At 39.1% G+C, this 26555-nt stretch overlaps 1 protein-coding gene across 2 annotated transcripts in view; it reads right to left on the bottom strand.

Moving 5' to 3' along the window:
• LOC122802908 (protein Atg16l2-like) overlaps positions 1–26555 on the bottom strand; it is a 1475787-nt gene that overhangs the window by 59325 nt on the left and 1389907 nt on the right. For both annotated transcript variants that reach the window (XM_044072730.1, XM_044072731.1), the window contains exon 15: positions 12144–12296. In XM_044072730.1, the coding sequence (XP_043928665.1) occupies positions 12144–12296 (153 nt within the window). The remainder of the gene's footprint in view (positions 1–12143; positions 12297–26555) is intronic.

Below are 26555 nucleotides of genomic sequence, written 5' to 3'. Positions count from 1 at the left end.
TATACATAGAAATTGACTCTTTAGAATGTTACCAAAAATTCTATTGGGGTGCATGCTGTGCCTACTTAATAGGTTATTTTTTCTACATTCTTTATGAAACATAAGGGAATCATAGCTTTCATCAACATTAATTTTAACAGTAGTATCTAAAAAATATCTATTTTCTCATGTGAACTATGTAGGGTAAATTTAAAGCATGTGTTGTTACTCTCCATATATCTGACAAATTATTTCAGTAAATCTACATCACCCCCCCAATAAAATAAAAATATAGTCAACAAAGCGCTTATAATATAAGTTAGCCTTATATAAATGTTCAGTAAAAATTACATTGTCCTCCCACTCTGCTAATACAAGGTTGGCATAACTGTTAGCACAGGGTGTGCCCATAGCCACACCCTGCTGCTGCCAGTATATGCCTTCCCCAAACATGAGCACATTATATTTCAAAATCAATTCAATTAAAGTACAAATGACTTGTATTTGCATGTTAGTTAAAACATGATACTTTGTTAAAAAGCTTCTAATCGATTCAGCTCCGTATTCATTGGGTATAATGGTGAACAATGTATTAATATCCAATGCAGCAAACACAACATTTTCTTCCTTCAAATCAAGATTATTAATACAATCTCCAAATGTTTGTAGGAACATCTCTGTATCCTTCAACACTGCTGGAGCTTCATCTAAAAAACCTTTTAATTGCCTTTCCACAAAAATAGATAAGGGTTCTGTAACCCACCCTTAACAAGCTACCACAGGTCTCATTGGTGGTTTTAAGTGTTTTGTGCATTTTGGGTAGTCCATTCAGTGTTGGTATAATAGGATGTTCCACTTTCATAAATTCATATAGTTCCTGTCCAATCAGTCCTTAAGTTATACAGAAGACAAACACTGGAGATTCCGAACCCTGACAGGATTCAATATGAGTACCCAGAACTGCTTCCCTTACCAGAATCTGCAGATTCCCTCTAGGGCTGTCAGTCATAATCAAATGTGGTTCCTCCTCAACATATGGAGCAGATGCCTGCAAAGCCTTAGAGTACGTATGAAAGGAAGGATTCAGGTCAGTCTCCGATAGGGTCACAGCAGAGGAATCTGACATAGACTCCAAAAGCAAGGTGCAGAAACGGAGATGATGTACAATCCACTATAGAGCTTTATTCAACCACCAAATCCACAAACAGTACGAAACAGAGCGAAAAACGAACACTTGAAAATACATAAACGCCTTAGATATTCCACCATGCGTTTTCGTCTCATACATAGACTTCATCAGATGACCAGCCTGTTTCAGGAGGACCAATATTTAAATACAACCAATTAATCAGTTTATTATACAATTAAGTAATCTACCAATAAGTTATAAAAGTACTTAAGACCATAATTATACCCATACTTCAAAAAAGCTTGCTAAAATTTATCAAATCAACATTATAGTTCTTTATTCTTCTCAAATTAAAACCCATTAAATAATATTATTATAAAATCTTCAAAAAAGTCATTTTTAAAAAAAAGTAGTTTCTAATATAAAAGTATAAATAAAATATAGGATATTCATTTTGTGCAGACCTGTGCCCTCTAGTGGCTATGTTTAGGTTATATTTCATATCCCTTTAGAGCTTAGCAGATCTTAGCTTTAACAAAGGTTTAATAGAGATATAGTCATTTAAACCTGAGGGGTCACTTGCTTCTAGGGTTATCTGCCACCATAGCTCCCTGTATTCTATTTTATCTTCCCAAGGACCCCCCCTAATATCATTTTTAATTTGTTCTAAGACCATAAAAGATCTGAGCTCCTCTCATCCTGCAAAAAGCAATGACAGGAACAAGGCATTTGGTGAATACCCTTGGGACAGTACAGAGGCCAAAGGACAAAGCAGAGAACTGAAAAATGCAAGGAAGAAACAGACTATCCCAGTCAACAAATGTAAAATAAAAAATAAAAATAAATAAAAATAAAACCAAAACTAGCATCTGAACAGGTCCTAGTATGTTTAAAAAGAGCATTAGTTTCCTTTCTCATTGAAATTTCATAACTATGTTCATATATTCTTCTTTTTAATTTCCATTCTGTCTTTCCCACATAGAAGGACCCACATGTCCTGCAAATAGCTAAATATATAATTCCATTAGTCTCACAATTGTAATATTCAGAGCTATTCATCCACTTTTTTCTACTTTCCAGGTAGTAATTGTCTAAATTTAAAATATACATACATTGGGTACAATGGCCACATTTATATGTTCCCTTCTTACCCCTGTTATTACTACCTACTTGTTTGTTCTCTAAAATAGTTCTGATACAATGGGAATTCTTATAGATCACCTTTTGTGGTATATTGGACAAATCTTCTATGTCCGAGAGGGAAACAAATCTCTCCCATTCCCTTAAAAAAACCTTTTTAACATTACTATTTAAAACATTGTATTCTAGTATTTTCAGAGAGGGGCTACCCTCTGAATTTCATTACCCAAATAAAGGAATAAGTGGAAAAAGGGAGAATTGACAAATTTAAACCCATACTAGGATGTAAAGAATACAGTAATATTTTTATCAAAGAAAAGGAGAGGATTTTAATCAGGCCTTAATACTAGAATACAATACAGCCTGAACAGTCACTTGATACTGAACAGCTAGATCCCAGACCTGAAGAGGTATTCTGCAAAGAATGTAGGACCTTGTACTTCACTGCGTGTTGACATATCACAGTGGTACTGTCTGTGAAAACCTTGAGGGGCCCAGGATGAAAGAGTATGAAAAGCCTTAACATCTAGAAGTGGAGCCCTCACCTCCTTTATGTTGAAGTGGTCTGACCTCTGATGAACAGGCCAGAGACCTTGAACCTTCAGAGAGCCAAAGGAAGCACCCCATCTCTCTCCAAGGTATCTGTAAAGAGCTCTTGAGTCAGGATAGGAGACTGGAAAGGAAGCCCCAGGTTGAGAGAAAGTTGATGAATCCACCACTGAAGCTCGAGCTTGAGACAAGGAAGGAAGGGAACTAGAAAGATCAAGAGGTGCCAATGTAAAGCCACACTGACTTGAGGTACTACCGAAGCTTTCTCATATGAAGCCTGGCCAGAGGAAGCATGGGAGTGGTGGAAGCCATGACCCTGAGAAAGGCTGTGACTGACTAGAGAGGAAGAAGAGACTGGAAAAAAGCAATAAGAGACAGGGGCTTGGGGGCAGGCACAGATGCCAGCAGAGGAATGGTCTGGATCCTGCAACCAAGGAAAACATTACCCTGAGAAGGAGTCAGAGCTGATTTTGAAAGTTTATGGTAAACTCCAGACTCTGCAACAAAGAAATAGTAAACTGGAGATCCTGAAGCACAGCCTAGGGAGAGGAAGCTTGAATGAGCAGATCATCCAGATAAGGAAAGATCTGAACTCCTCTCATCCTGCAAAAAGCAATGACAGGAACAAGGCATTTGGTGAATACCCTTGGGACAGTACAGAGGCCAAAGGACAAAGCAGAGAACTGAAAAATGCAAGGAAGAAACAGAGAAATGTGAATATTTCCTGAAAAGGAGACATAAGGGTATATGGAGGTAGGCATCATTGAGGTCCAGAGGGTCACACAAAACCCTGGGAAAGAAGAATAGGAAATAAGGTTTGAAGAGTCAACATCCAAAAAGAAGGACTCTTGAGAAAGGTGTTGTGATGGGAAAGATCCAGAATTGGTTTCCAGGTGCCCTCCTTCCTTGGAACCAGAAATATTCTGGAATACAATTCCTTCCCCAACTAGGCCAGGGGCATAGTTTCAATGATTCACTGAGCCAAAAGAGAATGAAGCACCTCTCAGAAGAAAGTCATCTGTACTCGAGGAGGTTGAGGGATGCCCAAAAGAGGTGTAATGGATTTCCAGACCATGAAATGCCCCTGGCAAATAACAGACAGAACCCAAGAATGTGTTGTGATCCTCAACCAGTTTGGAAGAGACAGGGAAAAAGACAAACAGATAAAGGCACCTGGCCAAGGGAAGGGGGAAGCAACCTGTCAAACAGAACCCAGCTTGTTCTGAAAGAAAAGTTTCTGGGAGGTAGAAGTTTGAGTAGACTCAGCAGGAGGCACACATCTAATTCCCTTTTTTAGCCTTAGGCAGGCAGGGAGACTACCTGCTGACCAAAGCAGATTTGGAAGTGTAATTTCTCTGAAACTAAGGCACAGGAGAAACAAAAATATGTTTCAACTCAGCAGCAGCAGTACCAAAAAAATTCTTAATATCTAAAGGAGCATCCAACAATTTGGCCTTAATGACATTAGGGAGAGCCTGAAGGCGAAGCCACGAGTAATGCCTCATAACAGAAGAAAAGAATTCAGACCAATGATGCAATGATGGCATTCAGACTGTGGACAAAGAAGTTCTAAAGTGTAAATGTCCACAGATTACCTTTATGCCCTACACCTTGCACTGAGAGCATACATGTGACGTACAACACCTGTAAATACTACATGCTTTCGTATACTGGCCAGATGTTGGGCTATCCTTGGTGGGAGATCCCTTATGTAAGGAATACTGCAACAGTGATAAAGAAGGACATTTTGTCATTTATGCCTGGGGGGCTAGAGGGATTCAGTTCAATCTGCCAATGAAGCACCCTGGCATGCCAATTCTCCCCTTTTAAATCTGGTGCTACCCTTTCCAAAACAAAAAAATAAAAACATTTTACATGGTATACAATCCTTAGACTGCGTGCATAAGGAGATGGCCAAATCACCCTTTTTTACAGTATGCAAATGATGATAAATTCATTTTTTTCAAGATTTGCTCAGTCTTACCCATGTAATAACAAGGGCAACAAGAGAAATGATCCAAATATACCACCTCCTTCAGGATAAAATCAAAACGGTCACTGGAAGCAATACTACGTGTATATTCTGTCACAATAATTATTTCCATACTTAAAATAAAGCTATGCTGGTTGCAGTATCCAAAGCTGGGCATCAACCTCTCTGACCCTAAAGACATAGCTAATGCACATATAGACAGATGTAGTGCCACATTTAGCACAGAAACAGTTAGTGCAATTCTGTAAATCCCTGAATCCTTCACACCTCTTAAGATTATTAAGGAACATGCCTCATCTAAATGCCTAGTAAACTGGACCAACCATACCCTCATGGAACCCTCTCCTGAACTTGTTTAGCCTAAGTGTAGCCACAGGGTATGTCTCTGAAGTTTGAAGGATGGCTGGTGTGATGACATAATGGAGGCCTCAACTAGGAACTGTAAACTCATTAGCCTAGCAGTCTAATTTGCAAAACCATGGAACACATCATATTTGAATTTACTAAATATGATAACAAAACTCATTCAGCTAGACCCTTAACAGTTTGGTTTTGTTAAAGGCAGGTCATGCATACTTAATTTAGTTAACTTTTTCGTGAAGATGACAGAGGCAAAAAGTAGGTACACCAGGTCCACATAGCTTATGTGGATTTGGGCAAGGCATTCAAAATCATCCCCACACTAGTACTGTAAAGAAAACTAAGAGACCTAGATGTAGTCCCTTATCTGATAGGGTCGATAGCAAACAGACTGATAGATAAAATGCATGTAGTCAAAGTGGGACGTGCAGACAAAATCCATGCAGTAAAAGTTGGACGTGCAGACGAAATCCATGCAAAGTGGGAGGTGCCAATTGAGAAAGAAGGAAAGAAAGTAACTAGCAGTGTACTTCAGGCCACAGTGCTGACACAACGGCTTTCTGGCTTATATTTCTATGCCCTCCAAACTGTAAACCCAGACCTAAGCCCAATTAAGTTTGCCAATAACTGTAAGCTGGGTGTCATGGTCTGAACCCCCCCCCCCCCACCAGCATCTAATCCCTATTGCAAGAACTAATCTTTACAAAATAATGGTGCACAGAAAAAGGGCTACAATCAAAAGTACAAAAAGTGCAGTGTTGCCATATTTGATAAACAAATCTTGTCTACCATTTACAGCACAGCTGATACCATACTCCAGAACCATGACGCATCAGTAGTCAAAAAATCCTTCTACATCCCTAGGAGGTACCTAAAACCTCTCATCCAGGTCAAAAGAAATTGTTGTAGACCTGTTGTGTTATGCTCTGATTAGGGCAATTATAGCATACAATGACCCCTTTAGCATGTACCAACACAGGCACCTCATACAGAGAGAAAGACCCCAGAGGTTTCCAACAAAAGAAAAAATATAGTAATGGTCTAAAAACCCTTTGATTCCCAAACAGACTTGAAGTCCTTACCACATACTCAAGACTCCTATGTGGAGATCCATATCTTACACTCCCCGCTATTAAGGGCCCACTCCTCCTTGATGCATTACATCTCCAGAAGACAACGCAGCTCCAAAAACCCTAGAATTAAGGACTTCAATCTCCACCAACTTACAAACAAAAACATTGGAGGGATGGAAAGGTATATTAGTCAGTGTTCATTCTATCTCTTGAACAGATTGCCCTTACTTGTAGAACAGTGACACTCCTGCATCCTTCAACACAAACCTTGATGAGTGGATGGACATTAACAAATTAATTCGTGGCTTGCCCTTCCAAATGCAGGAGGTACATCATAAGGAATTGGCAAGGTTTAAATAGTCTCTTGACTTACTTGCTCTGTACCTCTTATGATCCTGTAATACATTATTAACATTTGTTAATGCCAAATGTTGACTTGCACCTTAAATGGACTGCAGTGGTTAAAGATGAGTAATCATTCAAGTATAAAACAAATGACTTGAAAAAAAAAGTAAATATTCAAAGAAATGCAAAAAAAAAAAAAAAAAAAAAAAAGGTTTGTCTAATACTCTTAAGTCTCAGAGTACAACTAATGCATATCATTCATGGTGAAATACACTGCGACAATATGCAGAAAGCAACAAAAGGCACAGTTTGATATTGACACATCTCTCTCTCTATCTATATCTATATATATATATCTATATATATCTATATATATATATATATATATATATATATATATATATATATATATATATAATTTATTTATTTATTCCAGTTTGATGACTGAGGAGGTCCACTTCAGTGGAGGCCTGGCGAGAAAAGCTCCAACAATACATAGCTACATGAATAATTACTAAGAAAACTTTGCATTACTGACAAACAGGTAGCATTCATAAAGAAACAAACAATTACAATTTAGTTAAGGTATAAAAGACAGGCAAATGGCCTTGAGGCTAGATTTTACAGTATAGTTATATATACATAATACAAATGAGCAAGGTTAGCTAGGTGAGAGGTTAGCCAGGAGTAAAAGTGGAGGAGACCTTGAGAGGTATAGGGTGAAGAGTACAGTTGCATTTCCTGTTTGAGTAAAGGTGAGAATGAAGAAGAGTTTTAAAGTTTTCGAGGTTATCGCAGGTCCTACGAGTGGAGGGAAGAGCATTCCATTTTTTGGCTAAGGTGAAGGAAAGCAGAAGTTGACCAGCTGGGCGCTTGGGTTTGTGGATGGTGATAAGGTTTTGGTGGGTAGATCTAAGTGTACTATGGGGAGTATATGGTTGGAGGATAGTGGAAAGTGCATATATATATATATATATATATATATATATATATATATATATCTACATACACACGTGTGTGTGTGTGTGTATATATATATATATATATATATATATATATATATATATATATATATATATATATATATATATATATATATATATATATGTCTACTTTAGATCACCGAAATCCCATTTCACTGACTTTAATTTCACTGACACCAAATCACCTAAATTTCACAATACTGGCAACTCATTTCATTGACTCTCATTTAACCGACAGCTTACAATGCTAAATTTCAAAAGACTAAATGGGAAACTATAGACAAACACACACACAACACTAATGACTACCTCTTTCCACAACTTAAAAACTACTTAGTTATCCTCTTAACAGACACCAGACAATATAAAACCAAACTATGTTGGGAGCTACACCTCACACCCCCGCAAACTGGGGGTCAGTGCCCCCCACACCCCCTAACTATATATACTAAATCCAGGATCGCACTACAGTGGGGAAAAGGGAATATACCTTTTACTTACCTCACAGTACTCAATACGCTGCCACTGCTGCTGGGAACGCAGAAACATCCACCATATTATTTTAGATACTTCCCATACAAATGTAAAGAGACATACCCACATTTAAAAACAATACGACACCACATTCTACATGACTATCGGTATTCTGACAGTCAGCACTAAGTTACAGAAATTCTTTCTATCACAAACAAATCAAAGGCGAATAGAAACCCACGTTAAGTTTATAGCTTACAATTCAGTGAAATAAGATTCAGTGAAATGAATTTTCAGTATTTTGAAAATTAGGTGATTTGGTCCAAGTGAAATGGGATTTCAGTGATCTGAAGTAGACCCATATTATATATATATATATATATATATATATATATATATATATATATATATATATATACACACACACACACACACACACACACACACACACACACACACACATATACATACATACACATATAAAAACATATCGTGGCTACCATTCCAAAAATATACAGTCACGCTATAACCGCCTCCAGATGATACTAAAATACCAGGCCTTGGTCACTACAAATGTCAGAGGGGAAAATGCTAATATTACAGGCTTAAATAATAATATGCCTTGTAATATTTTTTTTCCAAATGCAGGACTCTTATCTATAAAGCAGAAATTAAAGCAGCAAAGCCTAAAATTCTAAATAATGGCACAAAATACAAGTTGCAAAACAGCAATTAATAGGCGGTTGTACAATAACAGACCAAATCAGATACCAATACATTCTTATTACGCAAACGAATCAGTAAGTACAACAAAAACTACAGACCTAAAATAACAGCATTAAAGTACCATTTCTAATGTTGTCCATATGCATGTTATAAGTCAGGAACTAAATCTGTAACACTTGCAAATTTAAACTACATTACAAATCAAGTGGTCTGCTAAAGAGCAGAATATGAAGAGTAATCAATCATCTGTCAGAAGTTTAAAACAGCGGACCAAATCAATTCTGAACTGCAAACTGACCAACACATCTTTGAGCAAAAAGTCAACAAACACAGCTTAATTAATTAATGTGGCACTTTTGCCATTTTTTTGTTGTAGTTCTTCCTTCATAATGTAAACATGCTTTTTTAATTCTTTTTTTTTTTCAATTCTATTTTTATTGCATTTTCCTCTTTTTTTTTAAATACAATAAAAGGAATAAAACAGTAATATATAAGGACAAGATACATGGAATATCAATTTGCAATAAACATAATAAGATATACAGAACATATACCATCAGTGTTTAGTTATTAATATGCAGAATTAGCTAACATTCAAACTGTTCACATTAATAAGACAAAATCTACTCATAGATATTTTAATCATAATAGAATCTGACATTAAAACAGTTTCATCAAAATACTTCTAGCCTACCTAACTTAATTGTATCTTGTAATAACTATGTACATTACATAGAGTTGATGTCACCTTGAGATGTTCATTATATTTACACTTCCTAGACCGTTCCAATTTTAAAATGGGTACAAGTTTTGCAATATTTATTTTCTTTTATGTTTCCTTATTGAATTAGAGTAGTAGTGATGTTGTAGTCCCTTGATCATAGACCAGTTTTACCTTAAGATTTCTATAAGCATTTTCCAATATTTCTGATAATAGGATAGTTTTTTTTGGATTCGTGTTACTTCGTTTGCTGGCTAATATGTATTTCACAGCCATTCCTTTAAATTCATCCCATGTAATTTTAGCTCTATCTAGCCAATTTTGAGCTATGTATGATTTCATCATTGCGCACAATGTTAATATGATGTGTTTTGTTTTCATATGAAAAATTGGTGGGTAATACATGTAAAATTGCAATTTCCCATGACAGGATAGATTTAATGTATCCCTTTTTTTTCTAACTTGGTTCTTAACGAGCACTATAATTTGCAAACATTATTACAGCTCCAGAAAATATGAAGGGTGTCAGCTATGTTGGTTGGACATGTGGGGCACAAAGGAGAGAGAGAGGGATTGATTTTACTTAGAAAGAGTGGTGTGTGATAGGCATTATTATTAATCATACTTTGGGTATAAATTAATTTTTTGCAGCAGATTTTTGTTCAACAGTAATCTTATTTTTTCTTTCCCAAAATTTTGAATATAGAAGTGCATCTTGGTATCTAATTCTTGTTTTTAATCTATACGTGTTTGATAGCATTTTGGATCTCCAAAGCAATAGGTTAATAATTTGTTGGTATAGCTGCATATCTTGGTTGTCTATTTTAACATTTGTAATAACTGTGTTGATCAAGTAGAGTATTTGGTTGATTATAGTGTTATAACTTTTATTTACTTCTAATCTTTGCCTTATATTTTCAATTGAAAGGTTTTTGGCTTGGTAGAAGTCCCAAACAGTAGTATTTTTAATTAGAGGGTATTGATTCAGGTTTAGCATAGTCTTATTTAATTTAATATTAGGATTTAGGTGCATTGGTTGTCTTAATATCAAAGTAACCTTAAGATTTAAGGAGGATACCAGCTTTTGAAATAGTAATGTATTTCTTATGATTATGGAATGAATTTTGAAATACTTTAGTGTCTTAGAATTTAGAAAGGGCTGCTTTAGGGTTTAAATTTGATGAAATTAAATGATTATAATATATTCATATTGGATACCATACTTTGTTAGATGGTTCAAAAGTTGATATTTGTATAATTTGACTAGCGTTTATAATGTCATAGTATGTTTGAAAATCGGGTAATCCTAGGCCCCCTTTCTGTTTGGGCAGTGTTAAACTAGAATATTGTTTTCTTGCATTTTTTGGATGCCAAATAAATTTCCCTAGTAGTGTTTCAAGTTTGGAAAATAAATTATTTGGTATATTTTGATTAACAGCGTTAAAGTGAAACAATAATCTTGGGAGAATATTCATTTTAACTATAGCTGCCTTAGATAGTGGAGACAGGTTAAGATTTAACCATCTTTTAGTGCCTTCTGTGATGTTATCCCAGGTTTTAAACAAATTATTTTTTGTCAAATCAGATAGGGGGTGAGTGAACATGATACCCAGATATTTGAGATTATAACTGACTTTTATTTCAGTGTCAGGGAAATAGAATTCCTTGTGTCCTAAAGTATTCAAAAGGAATATGACTGATTTGTTTGGGTTAATAGCATAATTAGATACTTTTGAAAATGTTGTGCTTTTTTAATTCTAAAATGTAGTTTTTACTTTGTCACATCTATGAAACTAGCTATTCAATTAAATAAACTTGTGCTTGGTGAGAGATTCAGTGGCATAGAGGGATAAAGCCCTGAGTATAGCCCATACTTTACTGCAGGGATATCATTATGTTTTTTCATATACTTCTAGTTTTCTTCCTAAAACTGATTATTCCATAGTCAACAGCTAATTATTATAGTGTTATATCTGTGTTATTAAAACTATCATCCTGTTCCACTATGCTCTGGTTACCTCTTATTTGAATATAATTAGATTTAGTTATTCTGCCGGACTGATCAATTGATTGCACTGTGTCTGTGTCACTCTGTGATGACATATGCTGCAGGCTACAGAAAATGTATCCCACTGCAGATTATTTGGCTGCACAGCTGCATCATTAGAAGACATGGTCAAAGCATACATAATCTGTAATACATTAAGTACAAACATAAGTTTTTTGAATTCAATAAATTAAATTTTTACTTCAGTTACGTCACTGGATCTATTTGAATTAATTACTTGCTTGCCATTTATTAACTAGTATAGTTCAAATGAGCTGCACACCCCTTTTCAGGACAAGCCAAGGGAGGTAAGCTTAGCATCAAAAAGTCCATTTCACATTATGACAGCACAATTTTAGCAAAAACGTGGTACAAAATATCATTACACACATTCTTTAAGTGGCGTGGCAACCAATTTTAGAGGTCATGGCTCTTTTCCTTCCCACTTGGCTTCACAGTAAGCACCTTCTTCCTCTGTGGCTTTCCACTGTTAGTAACCATGGAGTAAAGCACTAGGATACAGTACACTTGATGCATAATCTTGTAGACAAAACTTTGTAGCTATGTTAAAAAGAGCTCTTGTAACAATTACTCGTAACATCCTGCTTGCAAGAATCTACATACCTGAAAGTTTGTCTGCAACAATTCATTTTACGCAAGTCCACCACCTTTAAAGTGTCATCCCGGGAACAGCTAAGCAACTGAGAATGATCACAGGTGACATTAAGAGAAGTGACCCTTCCTTCCACTGGAATCTCATTTGTACACACTTTTGTCCTGTTGTACAAATAAAGAGGAATATATATATGATTATTTAAACATAGTCTGCATTACATATTAAGAAATTATGACACGTAGAGCTAGGTACTTGGTCAGTCATTCAGGCAAGCACAGATGCTGGTTTGTGATAAGAAATGAGGCATACAGGTATCAGCACACCAATCGCCACTAATAAATATACAAAATATGTGAGTCAATGTTAGAAGTGTATGTATGGATAAAAGTAGCATGCATTTACATTTCCACTTACAGAAATGCAGATTTACTCTCAGTAGAACCTGACATCAAACAAGAGTGATAGTTTATGGTGGTCTCTTCTAGCCCAAGTTAAATTTCTCTCTCAAATTCCACAGTTGCTTGGAATGGCATATATCCAAAATCTTCAGCTGCTAAATTGATGAGCACCTTTTGGGGTAAATTACAAGTCACAAACTAAAACTTTGGAGGAAGAAAAGCGTTCTGGGTGACAGTAGTGTCTGCAAACAGACTACCAGTTTTCTTACATTTTACTCTAAAGAGGCAGCGCCAGTAAATGAACAAAGTCATTGACTTGAAAGGCAAATAAATGAAGCAGACATGCAGTGTTAGCCTTGTAGATCTGCAGGGAATCCCAACAGTCAGTCTGCTTCATAACTTACCTAAACTGAGGCCGCACAGTTTTATCAGCACCTTGCTACATTTCCTAGCTTGCCCCCCCCCCCCACCATACACACATATACACAATGGTAAATACGTAATAATGGTCGAGCATGGTGCAGATATTACTGCATGCCAGGGTACCGTGTGATACAAAAACCTGCATACCTTGTGCCTTATAACATTTGGTCGAGACAATTCTCATGTATCACTTTTCACTCTCATCTCAACCACTGAGTCCAGTTCTCTTTACAAAGTGGGCAGCTACACCACAGAAATATGTAGTTAAGGGAAGAATCTCAAATATTGGATACTATATTTTACACAAAATGTCCCTCCATTAAAGGTTCCAAATGATTCTGAGGCAATGAAAATCATATTTCAATCCAGAATTTAAACAGGGCTGCTACTATTACTGCTATGACTTTATCCAAATGATGGATAATCAGGTTTATATTAGAACATCGAAGTTTCAAAACTTCGAATGTTCTAATATCGACCCCTATTCAGCAAAAGCTGAAAATATCGAAGCAATGGAAAACCAATTTTTTTCCTAGGGAAAGAATTTGGTTGCCCGTTTCTGTTGCTTCGGAATTTTCAGTGCTGTGGTGGAAAGTTACGGGTCGGGTTCAGGTAAGTGTGCGATTGAGTGCGGGTTAGGTTAGTCAGGGTTAGGGTGCGGGGGTTAGGTATGTGTGCGATTGTGTGGACATGCGGGTTAGGGTAGGTTAGGTGAGTTAGGGTTAGGGCACGGGTTAGGTATGTGAGTGTGTGATAGTGACAGACCTTAGGGTTTGGGTTAAGGTAAGTAGATAGTTAGTGGTGTATGTATAGTTTAGTGTAGGGTTAGGTGTAAGATTTTAGGTGTATGTGTGTGTGGATTGCTGTTTGTTTGGTGTGCTTGTGTTGTGTGTATGTGTTTTGGAACAGCAAATTTTTTCCCTAGGAAAAAAGTCGCTCTTCTGTATGTTCGATGTTTTCAGCTTTCGCTGAATAGGGGTCGATATCTGAACGTTCAAAGTTTTGAAACTTTGATGTTCTAATATAGACCTGGATAATCTGTATCAATTATAACAAAATACCATAAACTCAAAGTTAGCAATGAGAACTCAATTTAATAAATCAAGAATGTCCATTCCAAACTGTAGCAATATTATGCTGCAACTGCCCTTGGCAGTGTCTCTATTTGTCTCCACCCCACAGTTTTAAGGAACAAAAAAGTGTCCTCCCAAAGCCGAATAATTAGTGTGGTAAGCATTAGGTAGCCTATCTACCACAAGAGGAGTGGTTCCTGGCCCAGAAATTGTAGCTACTGGCCGTTTGGGCAGTTTTTTCCCATCTCTTTCAACTTTCTGGTTTAAAAGCTGCACTTGCGCTTGTTTCCCACCTTTCCTGTTACTAGCCTAGTCCAGATACAGAGTTGCTGTATTCAGGATGGTTAGTAAGCTTCTGAGCCCCGCAAGCCTTTCTGTGTTGGAGGGAAGCCTTCTAGCTTATCAGTGGGAGTGGTAAGCACTAGGTAGCCTATCTACCACAAGAGGAGTGGTTCTTGGCCCAGAAATTGTAGTTTATTGGCCGTTTGGGCAGTTTTTTCCATCTCTCCCAACTTTCTGTTTTAAAGCCAGTGTTTGCACTTGATCCACACCTTTCCCGTAACTAGTCTAGTCCAGGTACAGATTTGCTGTATCCAGGACTGTTTGTAAGCTTCTGAGCCCCCCAAGCCTTTGTGTTGGAGTGCAGCCTTCTAGCTTATCAGTCGGAGTGATGAGTACTAGGTAGCCTGTCTACCACAAGAAGAGTGGTTCTTGGTCCAGGAATTTTAGTTTATTGATCATTCGGGAAGTTTCAACTTTCTGGTTTAAAAGACCACATCTGCACTTGTTTCCCATTGTTCCTGTAACTAACCTATTGGAAAGCACTAGAAAGCCTTAAACTGATACAAGCCTTCTAGCTTAAAAGAGAGTCTTTGGAGTGATTAAGTATCAGTTTTCTGTATTTTCTTGCTGTACTTAACTGTTTTCCGCCTAAATGCTGATCTTCCAGCATTTATTGTGATTTAAAAGCTTGTTTATTTCACATATTGTACTTATCTGACTGTCTGCACTTTTAAAAAATATTTTTTTGTTTAAATAATTTGTTTAACTGTTGTAGGCTACACACTAAAGTATGATAGCCTTTTCTGATCGCTTGTAGTTGTTTAAAGCTGTTTAAGTGTACTTTTTATTGTTTTTGCCTTATCTTTTCAAAAAAAAAAAAAATTCCTTGTTATCCCACCCTTCTAAGCTAGTATAGTCCAGTTTTCAGGCTAGTGGTGAATTCAGGGCTGTATTACAAGTTTCTGAGTTGCCCATACCTTACTTGGATAGAGGGAAGTTTCTCTGTTCACCTGTGAGAGAGGGGAACTTTCAGCAGCCATCTGTCCCCGGAGAAGTGGTTCCAGCCCAGAAGTTAGTAGTTTAAAAACCGCGTTTGCACGGTTTTGCGCACCGGGCAGCACCGGTTAGCTACGGTTAAATTATTCCCGGATCCACTAAGTCTCCTCTTTAGTTTTTCCCTTGAAACTAGTCTCTCAACCTAAGCACTCAAAAAGCATCCTACAGTCCAGCACTTGCTCAGACCTAATAGCAAACACTAATATACCCTGACACTTGATTGCCCAGTAGGGCAAGGCTCTTTATCCACCTCTCACCAACCAAGCAACTAAGCAGCTCGCACAACTATTCAGGCATGACCAAAGGGCAACTTCAGGTGTACTCTCCAGTGCAGTTGGTGAACCTGGGTATCCTGAGGCAATGTTACAACTGCCTCATGTACACAGACAACCCTCTCCTCCTACCACAAAACACTAACATGTGAGAGGTGCAATTATACAGCCAAAATGGAGGCTAAGGTCTGTCCACCCAAGACTGGAACAGACAGTCATGAGGAGAAGGTTAACACTTGCACCACACCTCCAGCCTCACATAGGCCTACTAAACCAGCACTGGCAAAAAAAATACACATAAATACACTAAATCATACTCAGAAGCTCTAAATAAAAACCTGCAAAAGCATCCGAGAGCTCCAAAGCAGACACCCAAAAAACCTGCACCTCCTGTCACAAACCAGACAACACATAAAACAAAAAATCAATGTGCCGCGCAATCACAGCCCTTAAGGTGAAATAACATACCTAACACACTAGTAATAGGTGACTCTATAGTCAGACACACTGACGTCCCACTCAATAGGCTGCACAAGGAGAAGGTTACTGTTAGCTGCCTGTCAGGAGCCAGAATCCACGACATAACACAAGCACTCAGGTCATTCCAAAACAAGTTCAAATATGGCTCTGTCATTGTTCATGTTGGTGTGAATGACCTGAGACGTACCTCCCAGGAAACATGAAAAGAGACATGGAAGATCCCTCTGATCATGTAGCCCAGGCGGGTATGATCTTGACCCTGAGTAGCATCCTGCCCTCACCAAGAATGATACCTCAGTATAAAGAAAAAATGATCAATTTCAACAACTGGCTAAGCTTCTGGTGTCATTCAAAGGGGATCCTGTGTCTGTCAGCCTGGGATGACATGCTCGACAAGCCACGTTGCTTCCCAAGAGACGGCTTTGCACCTGTCACCCCTATGCTTTCGAATACTGGCCAAGGCTCTTGCTGCCCCCATAGTGCCTTTTTAGGCAAGGCTCAAAAGTCAAACCCACCTCCATAAACAGCACAAATAAAAAAATGAGGGTTATGCTACTCAACGCCAGGAGTTTAAATCTCAAAATGCATGCGCTCAAAGCACTCCTCAGTATGGAAAACGTTGACATCTGTGCAGTAACTGAAACTTGGTTCAAGGCTCCAGAGAGCACTCCAGCACTACCAGGCTATAACTCATACCACACCTTTCGGCCACAGAACACGGACCGAAACACAAAAGGAGGGGGTGTATCCATATTCATCAAGGATACCTACACCTCCAGGTTAGTGGTGCAGCATGATACCTCTGAGATCATCCATGTGCAACTAACATCGGGCAAATCTGCAATGCAAATTGTGGCCTGCCTACAGCTCACCCTCCATGACCCAGGACCACCACTCTGCCTTTTTGGAGACACTGGAAAACATGAAGGTCCTACTGAACACCCTGATATTGGGCGATTTCAATTACCCTACCATTAACTGGGAAAACTACTTGAGTGCAAACTCCCAGGCTCGGCGCTTCCTGGAATTTATCAACTCAAATGCCCTGGATCAGCTGGTAAACTCCCCTACCAGAGGTGAAAACATATTGGTCCTGGTCATCACCAACATGGGCGACAGGTGTTCCGCACTGGAGGTCAACCTGTCACTGGTTTGAGCACACCATAAACTAATCACTCTAGATGTCCACAGCCCATCACCACCCCTAACCAAGGAAACCACAGTGAAAAACGTTTCTAAAGCAAACTTCACCTTACTTAAGACAGAGGTGGTAAGTTCAAAGCCCCCATGCTAAAGGATAACATTGCCCAAGATGCAGAATCCTTTACAAATGCACTCTATGAGCACCTACAAGGATGCGTGGATAGTGCTATCCCTAGCAAAACCAAGACTCACTCCCCTAAGAGAAGGAAACCAGTCTGGTGGACACCTGCCATAAACAGGTTATACAATAAAAGGAGGAAACTAGTTCAGAAAAAAAGCAAATCCCAAGAAGGAAAGACATCCCTGATCAGTATCAATAAGAAACTAAGGTCCCTCATAAAATCATCCAAGGCTAACTTCGAAAGAAAAATAGCTAAGGATTCGAAAGATAACTACAAAGCCTTCTTTAGCTATGTCAGGAATGTAAGTGGCAACTCACATATATGCTATGAGCTAGTGCAAAATAGCACAAAATATACTGAACCTACTGATATTGCCAACATCCTAGCAGATAGATTCAGTGCAAACTTCACCCCCCCCCCCTCACCTCCAAAAGGGCCCACAACAATACCGTAAAACTGTAGTCCTGGAAATCACAGACACACAGGTGAAAACAGCCCTTTCAAAAGCCAAAAACATAGCGTCAATGGGGCCAGATGGTGTCCCAGGATGCGTCTTGCACGAACTACAGAACGAACTAACCCCCCACCTAAACACGCTGTTCAACCTCAGCCTCTCCACAGGCTACGTGCCCATAGAATGGCACAGAGCAATGGTTATTCTGCTCCACAAAGGAGGGGCCACAACTGACCCTGGTAACTATCGCCCCATAAGCCTGACTAGCCTGGTCTGCAAGGCTATGGAGCGCATCATCATGGAACTCATTAACAAAGACAATGGGAACCTCCAAACACTTGACCCTTCCCAGTTCAGCTTTGTTAAGGGCAGATCATGCATACTAAACCTGGTTGACTTCTTTTAGACAGTCACCAAGGCAACAGATGAGGGAAAGGTGGTTCACACAGCCTACCTTGACCTCGCCAGGGTGTTCTACACCAGTCCTCACTCAGGTAATATAGAAAAACTCACCAGCCTGAACATAGACCCCTACATCACAAGATGGGTTGCCAACTGGCTTACAGACAGAACTCACATGGTAAGAATAGCAGGCTCCAGGTCCAACTCTAAACCAGTCAACAGTGGTGTCCTGCAAGACACAGTCCTGGGACCCCTACTGTTCGGCATATACTTCTCAGAAGTACAGGCAAACACAGGAGGACTATGGCTAACCAAGTTCACCGATGACTGCAAACTGGGAGCCATAACTGACTCTCTGGCTGACATGGACATCCTCCAAAAAAGCCTTACTGAGACGGACACCTGATGTCAAAGTCATGGCCTCAAGCTAAATGCCAAAAATGCATAGTCATCCCATTTGTGAAAAACAAAACACCCACAAATTACCACATAGGTGGCAGCCCCCTTAATACAGAAGAGGTAATAAGAGATCTGGGGACCCAGGTTGATAGTAATCTCTCCTTTGACAATCATATTGCCAAAGTAGTTAGGAAATCCTTCTATGTGGCCCATCTAATTACTGAAGGGTTCACATCTAAAAATAAAGAGGTTATAGTGCCCCTCTACTCGTCACTGATCAGACCCATCATAGAGTACAATGCCCCATTTGGGATGTACCTCACAAGACACTTCCAACAGCTGGAAAGAGCACAAAAGTACCTCACTAAGAGTATTACTGGCCTCAAACATATGTCCTATGCAGACCGATTGCAAAAACTCCGGCTGTACTCAGTGGCATATCGCTTACTCAGAGGTGATCTCTGCCTGACTCAGAATTGATGGACATGCTCCACCTAAAGAAATCCAAGTCACTGCGAGCCACGCACTCTAGTGAGCTAAATCTCGCCACAACAATAAATAGAACATGCTGGAGAGAGAGATTCCTGTCACAGAGACTCCCCATGCTTTGGAACAAAATTCCTGTCTACATTAGGCAGAGCCCCTCACTAACACTCTTCAACAGAAACCTTGACGAGTGGATGGGTAACAGAAAATTCACCCCTGGGATCACTTCATTGGCTCTGCTTGACAGAGGCTCAGTTAATTAATGGGGCGGCGAAAGCCGACACACTCTGGCTAGGCTAATAAATGCCCTTGGGCAGATAGCCTAGTACCTACCTATGAACCTATTAAAAAGGTGCTAACAGAACAGGTGTTATATACATACTGTTTACTATATGCTGTATCAATACATTTGCTATACTACTGCCAAAGAGCTATACCAGCTCCTTACTAGAGTTCTTAATACACAAACACTGAATGACTCATTAACTGCCAATACTGCTTGCTGGGGCTGAAGGGCACCTCTTCTACAGTGTTTACCGTACCCCCCCCAACTGCTTGGACCTGGGGCAGCCTGTCCTACCATTTCTACAGCTTTGTACCATTCAAGTATGTCAGCTTTTTTAAGAATATCTACAATTTCTATCTTAGGGTAGCAATGGATGAACTATGACCCTGTCATGGAACCATTCCATCACAAAGAATTATACGTTTCATATGCAGTTATTTTTGCAACTGTTGTGCCAAATTACTGTGCATGTCAGAACTCTGCATGGGCAACTTCACGAGATGGAATCCCACAGATGGCATATTAAAATATTGGCCCAAAATACTAAAAGTCATTAATTTTACAATCAAACATTTGTTAAATTACATACATAATATGTTTGTCAGTTAGCAATAATTCTGAAATAAATTCTCAGAATACTCATTTTGGGACTATAAAACAGTTCCTCCACAAAAGATACAATGCTTTCAATGTAGCAAAAACAAACTGAAGACAACATTATCTGTAATAAGGTAACTCTACATTACAGGTCACAAAAAACAGTACTACTTAGCAGAAGTACGTTCAGCACTTTAAACTAAATTCACTTTTTGTGCAGGGAAACTAAATTTCATCTGAAAACAACCATAACAGATTAAACTACATCTGCTTTTACCCACACACACACACACACACACACACACACACACACACACACACACACACACACACACACACACACACACACACACACACACACACACACACACACACAATTCATTTGAATAGTTTTAGTCTATTGCTTCCTAAATATCAGTGTTATATCACAGACAAAAAAGTGGATTTGACAAATTTACTAATGCACAGCACCTAAATCAGTCGATGTGCAACTGTGGCATTACACTGAGAATTCTGCACTTTAACAATTGTCAAATTCACCTCAGATAAGTTACAGTCCTTTACTACTATGGCTTTTTACATCACAGCACATTTAGGCATAACAGTTACACCTTTAACCATATCAGCTAAGTATGTGACGACCATCCTTGTTGATGCATCCTACTGGTAGTTTCATTTTTATCAGTTTTTTTTTTTTTTTTAAGAATTTTTTTTCAGAATCTTTACTTCAAGTTCGCACTCTTTCAGATGGGTATGCACTCAAGTCAATGCACAGTGTGATGGAATGCAGCACCTAGATAAGAGTGCTTATCCTCCATAACTACCAGTTTTCCCTCTGCAGTCATTAATGAACACCTTCCTTCAAATCAAAATGTTGTTGCTGAACATTTGACACTCCCATTGCAAGAGCAATATACTACCTACAAAGCTAAATGAGTTGAAGGGAACTTCAACATCTTAGGCTGGCTGGAAGGGCCACTGGGTCACCCACCCATAAGAAGATGTTAGGGCAGTATTCCTGAACCATCAATGTTAAGCCCTGTCATGGATCAAGTTTGGAAGAAGATGGAGGACTGCATTATAACAGAGCTCCAAAGCCTGAATACTGCAATACAGTCTGAAAAAGAGGACCTCCCAAGGCTGTAGCACAGACTTGCAGAATGGGAGCATCACAGATCAAATGGTCAAAGTACGGGTGTCTGCAATACAGGTATTGTAAAGCAAACACCTCAGGCGGTGATTTTCATACTGAAACTTGTGAACCAGACATGGAAAGCAGTAGAAAATGCATGCCAATCCACTAGGAACCATAAGTCCTCCTAATTAAATCAGTGCAACAAACAACGGAAGGAAACACTTCAGTGCAAATAAACATACAGAAAGATACCCATCTTCTTGTTGTCATCCCATTAAGAAAAGGGGAGATGAAGGACTAGTTCAGAGGCAAAATTGAAATCACCTTCTCAAGGGAACTGGGACTGAGCATTTGGAAAAGGAAGGAAATTTGGCTAAGTGCAGAGAAGTCAAAGCAGGCTCCAAAGAGAGGTAGACATGAAGGCACAAAACTTTGCTAGCCTTATTATGAAGGTAGAGCTACATGGCACAGGCTTAACCAAAGCATGAACTATAACACCAATGAACGCACAGTTCCGATGCTGTACAGATGTTGAATATGAACTCCAAAGAACTTAAAGGGGAAGGGTTAATCAAAAGGAGAACAGAGAAGCAGCACTCTTAAGAGTAACTGCTTGACAAGCCAGAGCTGGGCATCAGTCCTGTCCTAGGCCAGTACGAATGGACAGAAGACTGCCAAGAAGCCTGTGAAGAAGAAATCAAGCCCAGACATACATGAATCCAAAACATCAAGAACACCTATAACTGGCAAAATGAGATGGCAACTGATACCTCTCCAACCAAACTGAAAAACATTTGCATTTAGAGGCACTAGTGAAAAAAAGCTTCCTGACACATGAACCAGCAAAGGCATTAGAGTCAGGAAAAGTAAGCTTGTGACCAGACCCTGGGGTAAAACTGGACATTTCTCAGGTCATGGGGGAAATCCTTGGCTGAGACCTGGAATGTTTTCTGTTCTTCCATGGAAGAAAGAGCCTAAGTCCACATCCTGCACAATCACCAAGAGGTGCTAGGAGTAAACACTGAGATGTGGAACAAAAAACTGTACAGGAATACTGAACTCTTGAAGAGGCAACAATACCATCTCAAACCTCTACTGCCTACCTGCTTCATGGAACAATGGGAGGGCTGCATTCTGTGGTTCATTGAAAGGGCTGATCTGGAAGAGGCAGGTCAGACACTGTCTTTGAATTTGCAACTCCCAGCAAAAGCTGTGGGTGTGGTCAAGAGTAACTACCAAGTCATTTTCATCCCCAGGAATGTGAACTGCTAAGACAGCAAAAACAGACAACTGTCAAGTCTGAGATGAGCAACAACTGCCTGCAAAAGGGTATGACCTTATACATCTCCGTCTGTGCATGATTATTTGGTTGAGTGGGAATAGCAGTATCACTGTGTGTGTACTTGTGTGGTTTGCATGTATTTAGTGTGTGCGTCATTTGTTTGCAGTGGGAGTAGCAGAGCAGGTGTGTGTGTGTGAATGCTGATGTCTATGGGTGTAAAGCAAGATGGGGTACTTGGCTAATGTCTGAAACAGCTGAAATTCATTATTGAGGCCATTTTTATATTACAGTAAATCGTTTGAGGTATATACAGTTGTTAACATGGTTATACTTGCACAGTGCATGGCCTGTTTGTGGATGGAAACATCTGAACCTGCTATCTGGTCAAGTTAACAGTCATTATTTTGAATTTGTAGAACCAATGAGTATTTGAGAAAAGTGAGCTGGAATTCTTTGCTCAGTCTAACATGTTTCTGAAATAAAACTAAAATACATTAATGAGGCCATTATTTATTTATGATTATATGATTTTGGTGGGTACAAAATCTGTCTGAAAATGTCTGGTTTGCAGGAATAATGTATATTTGTATGAAGCAAGCTGGAATATTTTACTATGGCTACTGTTTACATGAAACAAAAGGTCATTATTCTTTAACACAAATACATTACTTTGGCTACTGTGTACACCTCATATGTGAAAATAATTAATCAGCACAATAACTATAGTTATTCAGTGTAGGGGTGGCCATATATGAAAACTAATATTGTTTTGTGTTAAGTAAGTTGAAATACTTAATGTGGATACTGCGTGTTTCTACAAACCAAACTTGAAACAGGTTCATACTCTGTGTTTCTATGAATCAAACTTAAACAGGTTCATAGGAGGTTACTAGGCTAATGGCCCAAGAGCCTTTACAAGCCTAGCCAAGTAAAAAAAAAACACGTGCATCCTAACTGACTATAGTTAGATAGTTGCTGTTAGCAGAGTGATTCTGTGATCAGCACCGACTACCCCTGTCCATGAGGGACACAGATGCCGCCCATGGTTGAATTTACGGTCATCCATCCAATTGTTACGGTTGAGCTTAAACAGAGTCACCGAGAAGCTCTGCTTCATGTGAAGTGGGAGCTTATTCCAGAAGAGTGGCAATCTCTGAGAGATACACATCTGTCTCTCCAACATGTTTTGTTAATGCCACAGGCTAGGTTCAGATCCTTGGAGCAGACTTGAGAATGTGCAGCATTTCTATTAGGGCAGAGTCAAAGACTGCTCTGTAGGCCAGGCAAAGATTGCCTCTCAGCAGCCTCTCTGATACAGATTACAGTGACAGGGCTTTCAGTCTTTTCATGTCAGTCACATTTTGGACCCTGGATTCTCTTGAATAGAAACCTCTGTGGTGTCTCCAGTTGCTGCAGGTGTCTAGTGAGATACATACAGAAGGGAGCACTGCACTCCATTAGTGGTCTGATAAGGGGCAAATTACAACCTCTTTAGTCTTGGATGTGATGACCTTATTTATGAGATGCACAATGTAGAAGGCTTTCCTCACCACTAAGAACACATGGTGATTGAAGTTTAGATTAACCTGTACTCCCAAGTCTCACACCACTGGGTTTGAGCTTAGAAGGATGCTATCTATATCACAAATTAGCAGGGGCTACTTCTTTGTCAAAGGGGATAATGAGGCATTTCTTTGCATTTAGTTTTAGTCCGTGACTTTGGCACCAATCATTTGTCTGCATCAGCCCCTTCTGCAAAATCTTTGCATCATTGCAGGACTCAATGATTGCGCCCAGTTTGCACTCATCTGCAAATATGGTAGGCCACAGGCATCCACTTTTGCCTGGACAAAAAGAAATAAATTCCAAACGGTATAGGGCCCAGCACAGATTCTTGTGGCACTCCCATAGTTAACTGTTCTACTGGTGAAAGTGGACTCCTCATCTTTGACAGTGTGCATTCTGTCGGTGTGCCAGATGGCTACCCATCTAGTGACATATGGGTTAATCCTCAGCTGGCAGTTTCTCAATGATCCCTGAGTGCGGGATTGTGTCAAACGCCTTGGCTAAATCAAGACAGGTGATATGTACTGCTCTGCCCTTATCCAAAGAAGTCTACCAGGTTTATTAAGCTAGATCTACCCCTGATGAAACAATACTTGGTTGGGTCAAGAGTTTGAATGTCACCTGCGCCCTTGTTGATAAGGTCCATGACGATTCTTGCCATGGCCTTGCAGATAAGGCTGGTTACACTTATGGGTTAATACTTTCCTGGGTCGGCTGATGGACTCTCTTTGTGCAAGGGGATTACTGTTGCTCTTCTCCACTCTGCTTTAACAAAGCCAGAGCTGAGGCTATGGTTAAAGAAAATGGCAAGTGGTTCCATGAGGTCTTGTTTTAGATTGTTTAGTAAGCAACCTAGGATGTTATCTGGTCCCACAGAGGCCATGTGTTAATTCTTGGAGAGAGCTTGTATGGCCTGTTTTATGGAGATACTCATTAGAAGACTGGTGTCAGGAATGCTTTGGTGTATGGCTGGTGAGGACAGGGGAGTGAAGTTATTGCCAAATCTGTCAGCGAGCAGGTTGGCAATTTCCTCACATTCAGTGTGAGTGGTACAGTCCACTATAAGTTTGGCATACAGCTGGGCATTCCATTTTAGGTTTTGGACGTAGCTAACAAAGGCCTTATGTCTTTAGCTAGTGACACTAATTTAGTCTCGTAACTGGCCTTAGAAGTCTTTACAAAGAATCTGACTTTCTTGTTCTTGCTGTGGAGGGTGTTCTTCCTCTGCTGGCTAAGTTCCCTCATTCTTAGATATCAGTTTCTTTTTTTTTGTTATATAAACAAAATTTATATTTATTTATACTTACAGTCCACCGCAGGGTGGCTTGATTTTACAGAAGAGTCTGGTTTTATTCCTGTCAGGTACAGCTGAGTCAATAGATTTGTTTAAGTGACTATACAGGACATTTCTGTACTCTCCTGTATAGGACTCATTGTTGGCTGTGTCAGCAGGGGCTTTAAAACTTTTTATACCATCACTTATTAGGCTATAGTTTGCTTTAGAGAAATGTTCAGTTTTTTGTTTTTGCTCTTGTGAGGTTGTCAGGTCTGCTCTTTACTTCAAACAACACTGATTTATGGTCTGACCTTACCAGGGAGGGCAACAAATAGGGGGTAGTGCAGAAGACTGCATGTTACAAAAAATTAGAAGACTGCAACCATTTTAACCAAATCAGACATCTGTTGAATAATACTCTGATTAAGTTCTGAAAGAAAGTTAGGACTAAGCTTGCCTTTATGTTTATTGTAATCAAGCATTTGACGTCTTCAGTAAACAAAGTGAATATAACTGCTGGGGATGGAGGTTGTCTGTGGATACAATTGTTTTTGTGATCAATTTAAATTTGCAGAACTTGTGTGGATTCCTGTGAAGTAATTTGGAATACTTTACTGTGGTCTTTTTTTTATAACCACAATCAGACATTTTAGGTGTGCAGTCAAGAGTGGCTATAACTGATGGCGCAGAGGTTGTCAATGGGTTAAATGACTTACACCTGTCGTTTTTTCACCAAAATTAAACATGCAGTCTTTTGGTATGCCAGAAGCAGGGATACAACATATTTTTATATGTTGAAATGAATGTAAAACAATCACTAGGATGGCTTATGTGTGTGTGTGTGGGGGGCAGTCTAACAGTAACAAGTGGACAATAATTTCTTTCACTTTCCATCACAGACAAACATGAGTATTATGTAAAGTAAGTTATACTTTCCAGAAGCAGCAAGTTGGAATAGATTATTGTAATCATTATGTTTTCACTGTCCTCACTGTCAAACACCAAACATGTGAATAGGTGTCTTTTTCTTTTGGGTAAGGGGTAAGGACTCAATTTGTTTTGACAGCAGCAATCTGAAACATATTAATGTGACCATCTGAATATGTAAGGTGAACATTTGGAAGGGGAAGGATGACAGGTATTGAAATGGTGTGACTAGGGATGAAAAAGATCCCGTGTTATGGTAAGTATAAAACTTCTATTTCATTCCTTCCCTTCAATTTAACTG

This window comes from Protopterus annectens, chromosome 5.part0, assembly GCF_019279795.1.
Source record: "Protopterus annectens isolate FY-2018-M chromosome 5.part0, PAN1.0, whole genome shotgun sequence".
Lineage (NCBI taxonomy): Eukaryota > Metazoa > Chordata > Ceratodontiformes > Protopteridae > Protopterus > Protopterus annectens.
Note: the sequence above shows the minus strand (reverse complement) of the source record. Positions and strands in the feature narration are given on the sequence as shown.